This window comes from Pelodiscus sinensis, chromosome 6, assembly GCF_052426305.1.
Source record: "Pelodiscus sinensis isolate ZL-2025 chromosome 6, ASM5242630v1, whole genome shotgun sequence".
Lineage (NCBI taxonomy): Eukaryota > Metazoa > Chordata > Testudines > Trionychidae > Pelodiscus > Pelodiscus sinensis.
The window spans coordinates 2,714,491-2,726,899 of NC_143057.1; the positions used below are offsets into that span (position 1 = coordinate 2,714,491).

The following is a 12,409-nucleotide window of genomic DNA, read 5'->3' on the forward strand; positions in this document are numbered from 1 at the left end:
TCCCCTGCCAGAGAATGGCTCACCAAAGACAGGAGGAGGAAGCGGGGTCACAGCTGGCAGCCCTGGCATAAAGGAGCACAGCACATCTAGGATCTGCTTCTGCATTGCACTATCCCCAGTGCAAGGCTATTCCCATAGGATACACTGGTGCTACAGACAAGTACTGTCCCATGCCTTAATACATACCTTCATACTGACTATTGCTACCCGGAGATTTGTTCCGCCTAGATCCACAGCCAAGGCACTCTGGGTTTCTAGAATATGGTCAATATCTTGTGAGATGCTCTCCTTTACAGGAGGGAAGCAGAACTTCTTCTGTAGTGGCTCTTTGAGGTCAATAGATTTGAGGAACTTCAGAATTCTTGGAACAGCATTACCATCCCCATATATTTTTGAGCTGTAACATAAAAAGCAACCATTCTAGAGCAAATAAAATAGTGATTCTGTAAAGCACGGATAAAAAAGGCCACAATATTAACACATTATCAGCCATGACAATAATGCATTTAAAATCTCTGTGAATGCTACAGAACGGGTTAGATGCTTTAATGCTCTGGAGTGGATTCAGGGCTGTCCAGCTACAGATAGCAGAAGTGTGGAATTACCATCACTCTTTGCTCTCAGCTCTCATTTAACCATGTTCCATGAGGCTATAGCATTTTCTAAAAAAATTCTATATGCTCATACTGAACCCTAAACATCAAGTCATTGGCACTCATACAGCAAAGCTTTGGCGCAATCTCCCAACATTGTACAATAATTCTGAGATTCACAGACTGCTTTCCTTTTTATGTAGTAAGAGATCCAAGATGATTATTTCTTCCTAGAGTGGTGAGTTACCTTAGAACAAATATAGTGAAGTCTATTTTCCACTCTGATTTTAACTAAGGGACTCTTCTCTTGTCCCCTGCAGTGCAGTGCGTGGATCTAGGTACTTACCAAGGATACTGTTTTCCAAACTGGAGATGCAAAGCTTGTAGTATTTTGTCCTGTGTATCAGCATCACGCACATGAAGAACATTTTCACCTAAATCATCAAAAATGCAATATGATTCTTGTGCATGCCAGCTATTTGATAAAAAATGTGTGTTCGGCGGGGGAGAGGGGAGAAGCGGTCTGAGATCAGGGAACAGAGTTTGAAATGAACAAGCAATTACTTTTGTGTCCTGGTAAAAAGGATTAAAGCCTAACACCTACTCAACAGGAACACAACCTATGTGCAACATAGTGCCCCTACTTCTGTATGTATCATCCTCTTATATGCTGGTGTTATGCTATGCTAACATTGCTCTGTTAGGTCCTGCTCCCACTGAGGTCAAGAGCAAAACTGTCATGGTATAATAGCCTACCTCTCAAGCACTTAGTGAACAGAATTCTTATTAACTACAGTGTGATTCCATATATAAGAACACAGAGATCAGGAAAGTAAACTGATATTTACATCATACCTAAGGCACCTGTATGATTGTGAAGAAAAGCTACATATTTGCTTTTTATACCTGGTTGTGATGTGTGTGTATATATATTTAAATTGCAAGATGATACCAGAACAGATAGTTTTATGCCTCACATGTACTTGCACCCATAAAGAAAACACGTACCATGGTTTATTTTTTGCTGGTGGTAGCCACTACATATATTTATTTTAACTAGACTATAGATAAACCCCTTTCCCTAAAAAGCATTGAAACAGAAGGCACAGATCAATGAAGCAATTAAGGTAGGTCAAAACTGCCCTCCTCTGATAATGTCCATTAAAAATAAAATGGACAAGCCTGTTAAACTCTGACTTTACCTTCTGTAGTGACAGTGTCACATAACCGGGCCCGACACCCAGGAAGTTCATTTAGAGAACTTAGCAGCAAACACATACCTGTTTCTCTTCCTATCTGACGGGTCCCCAGATTGATGACAGGGGTGCCAAATGCTCCCACTTCTCGAACACCACAGCTGCTGTTACCAATCACACAGCCAGCATGTGCCACTAACTGGATGAACTGCTCAAACGGAACATGCTTCACTGCTCGAAAATTGGGATGATGCTCAATGCCCTTCTTCCTCATCACTCGAACCATCTCTTTGCTTCCTATAGAAAAAGCCAACACTTGAGAACATGCTAAACAACAATTGAATTTTCACTCTGGTTACAGAAGGGTAACTGTATACAGTTTTATGCCTCTGGGGCTAACACAGACACACTGTGAAAGTAGTAAGGCTGATACTCTTACGACTGCCCCCACCAGCTCTGTGTACAAATTCCTAATCTCTCTTTGCTCACCCACCTCACCTATTCAGACAGGCCTCTTCCCAGCTGTGTCAATGAGCATAGTGTTACAATTGAGTGTCTGAGATCCAATGGGGAAAGCACTTAAACATTTTAGAGCCAGCGGGTGAGCAGAATAACTTATCTGTCCCCCCAAAACTGTAATACTTTCCCTTTATCTTCCTCAGATGATTGAAGGGTGAAGGTGATCCTGCAATCAACACACGGTTCCAGTGAGTTCAAAGAGGATAGCGACATCACTAAAGGCATGTCTACACAACAGAGCTGAAGTCAAATTAAGCTATGCAACTTCAGTTACATCAATTGCATAGCTTAAGTTGAAATAGCTTAATTCGGCTTTTGGCCTCTTCCTTCAACATCCCTTACTCCTTGTTGTCATATAAAAAGCCATATGGAGGCGTGCAGGGGTTAAATTTGTATTCCTCTAGGCCAGCCATGAGCCCTGCTGGTGAAAACACCAGGTATTCTTTATCAGACAGCCTTCATCAGACCCAATTCCCTATGCTTGCTAGCTGAGAGTATAGGTTAAATAACATGACCTCGGTTCTCAGTCCCATGGAAACGTTTAGAGTGGCACCGGGTCAACTCATGCACACTCAGTAAAACAGCTGAAGTGTAACATCACTGGGAGTTCCACCCCCCTGAGAGTCTCACCAGGAACCTAGACCTCAAAGGGTGCCCTGGGTCCCCCTACTGGAGCCACATCCACTATGGCCTGCTGTGAGGTGACCGGAACGGGACTCCCCTCAGACCTGAAGGGACGTAAGCATTTCCAAGTGCCTGTTGCTCTTTTATGCATTGCACTGCCTGTGCTTATTGGCGTATTACTTTGCAGTAGCTGTGTAACCATCTGGCAGTATTAAGCCTGTAATAGTAGTGATGTAGTGAGATTACTAAAAGCAATTATCCCTAATCAACTCTGTCTTGAAGCGAATCCACAACCCTCTTGGGTCCTGCCCCTGTGAGTTGACACTTGTGAAATGAGAGTTACCATGAGTCAGAGTAAAAAATCCTCCAGCTCGACTTTATTTCGAAATAAAGGCTTGTATTGCAGATACACACTATTTAGAAATAACGTCAGTCATTCTGAAATAACGCTGTTGTGTAAACGTACCCTAAGCTACCTCTATGTGGGTAGATGAGGTAGCACAAGTGAAGATGCAGAGAAGGAAGAGGAAACTAGATGGGAGGGCTGAAATGAACAAGGATGGATGCAGATGGATTAAGAGGTCTATGAGGGTGCACCTACACTACAGGGCTTAACTCAAAATAAGCTACGCCAAATGCGTATCTTATTTTGAAATAGCTTATTTTGAAATAGGGAGTGTCTACACAGCACTGATTTCGAAATAGAGCACTCTTCCTCCCACTTCCCGTATTCCTCGTACAACGAGGGTTACAGGAGTCGGAATAAGAAGTCCTCCAGTTTGACAGCATGTTGACATTATTTTGAAATAACTGCCTGCTGTGTAGACACGGACTAAGCTATTTTGGAATAGCGCAAGTTATTTTGAAATAGTGTTGCAGTGGAGACATAACTTGAGTGAGACAGAGGGTAAAGTGACTTCACAGGGAGTTCTGAAAATCTAGAGGGTAATTCTTCCCCGGTCTTTAAAAAAAAAAAAACACTCCAAACCACTTATGAAAACCCTGTTTTACTCACCTGCATCAATATTTGGGAACAGAACTAGCGTCCTTTTGTTAAAGGACATGAGCGCATCCAGAGTTAGTTCAAACATCTTGATGGAATGTTTAATATCTGTGGTCACAGGATGCTGAAGAGCAACTATATAATCTCTTGGTTTTACATCTTCTCCTGTTTAAAGGAAACCCAAAAGAGACTGTTTTATTAGTAGGCTGGTGGTAGGAGGATGATTCTGAAGCCATTGAAATAAAATCCCCATAAAGTTTTAGACAGCCAATCTGGTTTGTAGCAAGAGTTCCAATACCATAAGAGATCACTAGGGAGTAACTGAAGAAGATGAATTTGAAGTTTACTGCTATTGTCTAAGGCCCCAGCACAGAGCCAACTGCAGTATTGGGTCCTAAAACTTTATAAGAGTATGCTGAGCACAGCCTGAGGCTCCTGGTTACAAAAGCATAAAGCTGAGGTGAAGCCAATTCAATTATTCTAGCTTTATACCACTGTAAATGAGAGCAGAATTTTGACCTTTAGGCTGTGATACAACAGAAAGCAGGCAGAGCTGACAGATTTTCATTGTGACCATGTATTCCTCTCAATCCATTAGTCTACTTAGGTTTTCTGACAGTCTTCTGGACCTCCAGGGACAGATTTGTCACCATTTACTTAAGGGATGAGAGAGTAGCTACTATAAATACTTCACTCGCTTATAAAAATTTATTAAACTATTGAACTATCAAAAAACATAGCTCCTGACTGACAGGATCTGAAGAATTTTCCTGTCAAACACCAACAAGATTTGCTGATTTATATGGAATGATCTGAAAGTAAATGGATGACATGCAAACACACATTTCTGAAATACATCATGCAATTGTATTGAACTGTGTAGGAGACATCATGTAAATTCCCTTGATTTTCTGCAAATTAGCTCCATGCATAATCTCTAAGAAAATTAGGTCAGACCTGCTCCCAGATGTCTGGTTGTAAAGAATATGAACAAGATTCTGAACCTCTGTGTATCAAAGGAATAGCTCTGAGTTCCAATTTATTTTGTAACAAAGAGCTCAGCAAATTTGACTCCTGCTTTTTGACTCAGCAGTAGAGTGTCAGATGCTAAAGACAATTTCTGACCACACTTTGTCACGTAGGGTTACTTTCTCCTGGTTACAAATAGAAGAATGGAAACTGTAGAAATGAAGGAGTTTCTTAAAGAAACCAAGACAGTCAAAATGTGATGGGATATTGATGGGATGTAATTCTGTTAAATATAATATGTGAAGCTGGTGTCCCTATTTCTCGGTCTTCCAGGCTTCACACTAACTGGCCCTTTTATTAACCTTACCCTGGAAACAGACTATTGAGATAGAAGATCTGAAGGCTTGACATTGTTTTTCCTCCATTTGGAATATCACCAAGAGCTTTTGTTCTCAAAATAATATGCACATTTTCCTTAAGTGTGAAAGGCAGAGCACATGGTATTTTTCTTTCAAAAGAGCAAGGGAAAAAGACATGGAACAATTCTGCAACAGCATTCTACTGAAGACCATGATACCAAGGTTTTCAGCTTCATGTCTGTGTTTACTGGGTCTGCATATACTTCTGTAGTAGGAACTGGAGGACAGAATTTCACTTGTCAAAGCATGCTAAGATCCTCTCTCATCTTCATGGGAGCACCAACAAAAACTCATGTCAGCTTATTATAGAAATCAGATGAACTTTGAACAAAATGCAATACACACCTAGCCACATACGTATAATACTCATGTAGTCTTTATTTTTGGAGGAGAGAAGCTTGTCATATGAGGGACAGCCAGCCAGCAGGATGCGATCATGATCCTCGCACATAGCTATCAAATGCTGCTCTGCACTTCTTGTGCAACACACATGGAAATGAGCCAGTTTGGTTATGGCATGTCTGATTGAATCATCTATGGTCCCACTGACTTCCCCGCCTTCAATATGAAGAATCCGAATATTCATCAAGGCTGCAGATGTGGCCAGTGCCAGAGCATCAAATCTGTCCCCATGAACAATCATTATGTCAGGTTTCAGACGGTTGAGGACATCCGGTAGCTTTACTAACGCGAGGCCTACTGACTCCACCATGGCTGCCTCGTCTTCACCTCTCACTATGGTGTGCAACCTCGTGTGAATGTCAAAGTCATCTTGTTCGATCATACGGTAGGTATTACTGGAGAGAGAAGTGAAAGAAAAGAAATGCTCAAGCTGCAATGCCACTTGCTTTCACACTGATTCTGCTGTTGTAAGATACATCACAGAAGTATTTCATCACCGGTTTCCCTGTGAACTAACTTTGAGGATGCAGCTACATTCTCTCGCTTTGTGGGAGACACCTTTCAAATTGGTAATGATCCTTGTTCACTGAGACCAACATTTACCAACTAGGGTGCCTAAGGTAGTACTTGGTGCTATGCTTGGGCATCTGAATTGATGGGCCTGATTTGCAATGTACTTGAGCATATATAGCTTCCGCTGACTTAAGTGAGAATTGTGGCTGCTTAGCACCTCTGAAAACCAGGCCATTTTGATTTAGGTCCCTAACTTTCAGAAGCCTAGTTTGAAAGCACTGACCTGCTTTTGACAGCTTGCCATCAAAGTAGCACCTTGCAGATTATAAAAAACAAGTAATCCAAATTCAGGCTGGGTTTTCAGCACAAAGAAACCATATTTTTAAATAGTGTCTCTATAGCCATATAAAAACAAAGTTTAAATAAGGGAATGAAGGGAGAAAAGGAGTCACACAAAGGCTATAAGCATATGGGACTTCTAGGAATCTATTTTTTAATATTCTTACTAGACTTCACATATTTTAAAGCCTGTGTAATACCATAGGCCCAGAAAAAGCAAAGACTCCTTAACCATAAGCTATTTATTTCAAACTGCATAACATATTTTAATCGCCACCAGATATTTAGTTAGTACAACTCTGCCAAAGTCTTTTTTCTAATATACTTGTACCAAATTGTTATACAGGCTGAGCAGCAGAGAAAAATGTTGAGCTTCTTCCACAGAGTAGAGTCTGATAATGGGGGAGCTTGAAAGTAAGTTTAGTTAGGAGACTTCCCAATCATATCTCTGTAGTTTAAATTACACATGAAAGGCTTTCAGAGAGCTACCAAGCATCAGCTAGGATGCAAACCTGAGTATTGTATGCACACACCAGGGCAGAGGTGGGCAAAATAGAGCCCTCAGGCTGGACCTGGCTTGCCAAAGCACTGAACCTAGCCCACCACCATCCCACAGCCCAGGGGAGTATTGGGCAGGCTCCCTGCCTGCCACGCCCCCGCACGCCACTCAAAGCAGCCAGCTCTGGGAGCCATTTGTTCTCTGCGCGCCACATGTCCCTGTGGGGAGAAAGGCCGTGTGCAGCCCCCATTCCCACTCCGGCAATGGAAACTGTGAGATTATGCTAGGGATGGGGGCAGTATGAGAAGCCTCCCTCCCCCAAAGGGGAGCATGGTGTGAAGAGACACACATGGTCCACACAGCTGGGCAGGGCACAGCAGACAGGGTGCCCTGTGAGCCGCTGACCAGGATCCACCAAAGGTAAATGCCTCTCAGCCAGAGCCTGTACCTGGCACCCCATCCTCTCCCTCCCTCCCAGACCTCTGAACCCCCTGCTCCTGCACCCTCATCCCCAGCCCCAAGTCACAACTTCCTCCCAGAGCCAGACCTCTCCTCCAGGTCAGAATCCTCGCCTGCACCCATACCACCTCCCAGACCCTGCACCCTCTCTTGCATACCCATCCCTTGTCCCAGGCCATAACCCTCTCCTCCACTCAAACTCCCTCCCAGACCTCACACCCGCTCCTGCACCCCAATCCCCTACTCTGAGCTCCTTTCTGCACTCAACCTCAATCCCAGACCCTGACCCTGCTCCATTAATAGCATGGAAGAGTGCAGCCCTTAGCCACTTACCAAATTTTTGGAGTACCCTCCCCCTCCCCCAAATATTGCCCAGCCAGCTATACAGCTGTTTGCATTTTCCCCTTGTTTTTCCCCCACTGCTGTGCAACTGAAGAGCCACTACTGTCAATACAGTAATTCCAATTTACTGCCAAGTAGCTCCTCAGTCCTCTAGAGTAGGTGATGAATTATATTAAAACTAACTGTTCCTTTTCTGAGTCCAGGAACAAATGAAGACAGCTACAAGAGACACAGCAATGCCACACAGGGAGGGTTCATTTTATGTTGCTGAGATGACATGAACTAATAGCAGCTTACACCCACCATGGAAAGCTGTCATATTTCTGATATGCTGGAGTCACAAACACACTTGTCATCTATAACCGGGGTGAAGGACAAGAGGCAGGATAATAGGAAAAAAGACAGCTGCTCATGCGCAGTGTATCATGATGCATTTACATGCCATATTCATTATACCTGACCTTATAAATGCATCAGGCTCTCTGGCTACAATGAGAGATGCTCAAAGGGTTCTAATTCTTTTCCTTAAGAGAACTGATCCATTCCTCTCTCCATAGTGGAACGGAGTAAACTTCCAGGGAGGAGTTTGTCAGATTTAACACTCGGCAAATCCACTTATCCACTTGCATGTTGCAAGTTAAAAATCGTGGCTGGCAAGCGTGAGGGCAGAGCAACAGTCACATGCTCAGCCTCAGAGTTAGGAAAGGCAGAAAGCATTCTTCTGTGGAGCCCCAGAGAAGGGACAGAGGGAGCCAATCTTACAACCCCCAGCCCTTCTTACTATACTGCATGCAGGAGAAATCTTGGCCAGTGACCTCCCACAGGATGTGTTCAAGGCTGATACTATTCCAACAAAACATTTCCTCACTTTTAATCGTTTCAGCTGCATTATGTTCCCGGCTGCGTGCGCCTACTCTCTGCTCCCCACTGCACCCTCATTCACCAGCTTTGGACCAGACTCTGAATGCCTTGCTCACTAGTGCCTAGCAATCAGCAGCAGCAATGGTGGCAGCTGCTGTCTCTCTCACAACTCCATGCCCAAAGTGCCTCTACACCCTTGAGAAGTGTGAAATGGTGACCCTATGAAGGGGAATCCATCAGAGACTTACTCTGCAGGCACAGCCTGCTGTTAACTGGCTGCTGCATCAGTCACAAGAGTCAGCAGGCTCAATACTCCTCCCATAGAAATCAAAGGCAGGGCTCTCATTGCTGATTTCCAAGGGAGTGTAAACAAGCCCACTGCTATTCCTGGGAGTATGTAGAAAAAAAATAAAGAAATAGTATTTTCAATTCATCCACTCCGTCTGCCGTCTTGTTCAGCACATCTCTGAGAAAACACGTTTGTTTACATTTACAGGATGTTATGCTGCCTGCTTTTTATTTACAATGTGCCCTGAAAGTGAGAACAGGTTCCCATGGCACTGCTGTAGCCTGTATTGCAAGGCATATATCGTGCCAGACGTGTTCAACGGTCATATGGCTCTTTTACTCAGGCTTTAAAGTTTTACATTGTTTTCATTTTTGAATGCAGTTGTGTAAAAAAAAAACTGACGTGTGTACGTTGCGCTTTCATGATAAAGAGATTTCACTACAGTATTTGTATGAGGTGAATTGAAAAATGCCATTTTTGTGTATTTTTTTCTACAGTGCAAATATTTATACCCAGAAATAGTACTTTAAAGTGAGCACTTGTATTCTGTGTTGTAACTGAAATCAGTAAGTTTGAAAATATAGAGAAACATCCAAAATATTTGTAATAAAATAAACTGGCATTCTGTTATTAACAGCGTGATAACTATGATTGTTGTCTTTTTTTAAAAAAAAAAAAATCATATTAATCATTCAACAACCCTAGCTTTTAGTATTTCCATCTACAAGCTTGTCTTTATTCGGAAGAAACCTTCCTAAGCAGTTGTGCAAACCATATATCCTAGGGGGCCAGAAATAATCCTAAGTGTAAGTGTGCTATCAAGCGCCATTGATACCAAAGAGTCACCTGCCCAGTGTATAGGATTAACCCTGCCTGCCACAAGATGAATACAAGAACACGGGATTCCCACTGAAAACAGAGGTGTGCTCTTTGGCAAAATTATCTCTCTCAGACAATATAATTGATTTCTAACAGACTAATAAAAGAAAGTTCTTCTTCACGCAGCGTGTAGTCAACCTGTGGAACTCCTTGCCAGAGGAGGCTGTGAAGGCTAGGACTATAATAGAGTTTAAAGAGAAGCTAGATAATTTCATGGAGGTTAGGTCCATAAAAGGCTATTAGCCAGGGGATAAAATGGTGTCCTTGGCCTCCGTTTGTCAGTGGCTGGAGAGGGATGGCAGGAGACAAATCGCTTGATCATTGTCTTCAGTCCACCCCCTCTGGGGCACCTGGTGCTGGCCACTGTCGGCAGACAGGATACTGGGCTAGATGGACCGTTGGTCTGACCCAGTACGGCCGTTCAAGTGGGTCTGGCCCACGAAAGCTCATCATCTAATAAACCATCTTGTTAGTCTTTAAAGTGCTACATTGTCCTGCATTTTGGGAGCCAAAGTCCTTTTTGTTCCAAATGTGGCTGAGGCACCTGGAAGCCTATGTCTAATTGAAAGTCACTGGAATTTAGCATCCAGGATGTCTAAATTACTTTAAAAAATGGGATTTAGGACTGGTGAGTATAGAAGGGCAATCATTTCCAGGAAGACAATTCATTTGTGTCTATTCCGGCTGGGATTTCCATAGAAGCCTATGACCTTATCTACACAACAGGTTGTTCTGGTATACATTCTATCACTCAAGGGTGTGAATAAGCCACATAAGTTACACTGTCAGCATGGACAGCACTATGTCAGCAAGAGAAGTTCTCCCACCTCCAGTGAAGGCAGGACTTAAGCCAATGGGATAACTCTCTCCTGCGGGCTTAGCATGTCACTACCACAAGTAGTGCAATGATACAACTACATTGCTATAAGTGCTCTAGTGTAGATGTAACCTGAGAGAGCTGGGTCAATTCCTAGTGACTTTCAGTCCCCTTTGAAAAGCCTGGTCAAAGCATTCAGATACTCAGGGAGGCGCTAAATAAGTACTAAGTTTGGTATTGTTACACAATAATAATTTGAAAGAGGAATGAGCAACCAAACAAGGACATGTTCCCCTTTAATGGATAACACCATTTAATTAATCAGATCTGAAACAATACTTGGCTGAACATATGAGTGTCCAAATATCCAAACCTGCTTCACTAAGAGATGACTAACATACCATTCTTTATATCGGATCTCAACTTGACAAGGAACATGGCAGACATGCAAGTTTCCACCTTACCCATAGTCATCAATCAGATGGGAGCCAAGCACCACTACATCAAGCTCGAAGAACTGTGGTTCTGACTTAATGCCAAACATGATAGGAGCTAATTTTGAATAATCAGCTCGGTTGCAGGTAGCAACACACACCCGAAGTTTCCGGTTGTTCCCATTCTTCTCCATGATTTGTTTTTGTTTTGAAAGATTCTTGAAATACAGTTCCTGAAACAACAGAAAGCAAGGATTCATATTTTTCTGTACAGCTATAAAACTGCATATGTAAGTGATGAAAGACATGCAGCAGAATTCTATGCTACCCCAGTGTGGAAATTTAGACATATGCAAACTGATCAAAAGATTACCATGAAGAGAACCAGTACTTTTCTGGGGGAAAAAACATGCTTTCAGTTACAGGTATAATCTCTGATTGAATGTGTGCACATGTGCTAGAGATGTGAATGGTTAATCGGTAAGCCGCACACTTTGCAGGTGAGGCTTACCTGTCTGTGGTAGGCCCAGTGCAGGCACACTGCAGGCAGCCAATTAAACAGGATTTTGCATCCCTGATATGTGCATGCATGCTTTCACAAAGGAAACGGTTGTTTGGTGTTCAAAGCAAGGAGCTGAATTTCAGGACTCCTGGGTTCTATTTCTATGTCTGACACGGACTTCCTGTGTAATCTTGGGAAAGGCCTAAACTTTCAAATATATCCACTAATTTCAAATGCTTAAGTTGAGTGATGTGAAGTCTGGTTTTCAAGTATGTGGCGCTCTCCTGACTTGACATGGGAGCACGACACACAATTCTGTTGAATATTAGGCCCCAAAAGTTTCAAGTTGAGCATTCAAAACTTGAGGCATCCAAAATTGTGGACACCTGGGAAAAAATTTAGGTTAATATATTTGAAGCCTTCATTTACCTGACTAAAATGGAGAGAATGATATAAACACATTGTGAGATCCAACTGTAATGAAAAGCCTGCAAAATACTTTTGAGTATAAAATTAATACTATCTTCCTGGATGACCACAAGACCCTAAAATCCCATAATGAAGAGGTCTACTGGGAGATACACAGGGCTACCTTTCAAAGACACTGTATGACCACCAGGACAAAGTAGCTCCTGAGTATTAGGCATCAACTCCTTTACCAGCAACGTGGAAACATTATGGAAGTGAGTAGCTGTTTGCCACTAAATCAAACGTGTAAATATGATGCTGATTGTGATCTCACTTGCACTG

General features: G+C 42.6%; 1 protein-coding gene across 8 annotated transcripts in view; it reads right to left on the reverse strand.

Moving 5' to 3' along the window:
• Positions 1-12,409, reverse strand: part of GNE (glucosamine (UDP-N-acetyl)-2-epimerase/N-acetylmannosamine kinase) — a 69,667-nt gene that overhangs the window by 24,208 nt on the left and 33,050 nt on the right. For all 8 annotated transcript variants that reach the window (XM_075931269.2, XM_075931268.2, XM_075931265.2 and 5 more), the window contains exons 2-7: positions 11,188-11,390; positions 5,669-6,120; positions 3,948-4,100; positions 1,874-2,086; positions 940-1,027; positions 187-397 (exon numbers count right to left, since the gene is read on the reverse strand). In XM_075931269.2, coding sequence (XP_075787384.2) covers positions 187-397; positions 940-1,027; positions 1,874-2,086; positions 3,948-4,100; positions 5,669-6,120; positions 11,188-11,390 — 1,320 coding nt within the window. The remainder of the gene's footprint in view (positions 1-186; positions 398-939; positions 1,028-1,873; positions 2,087-3,947; positions 4,101-5,668; positions 6,121-11,187; positions 11,391-12,409) is intronic.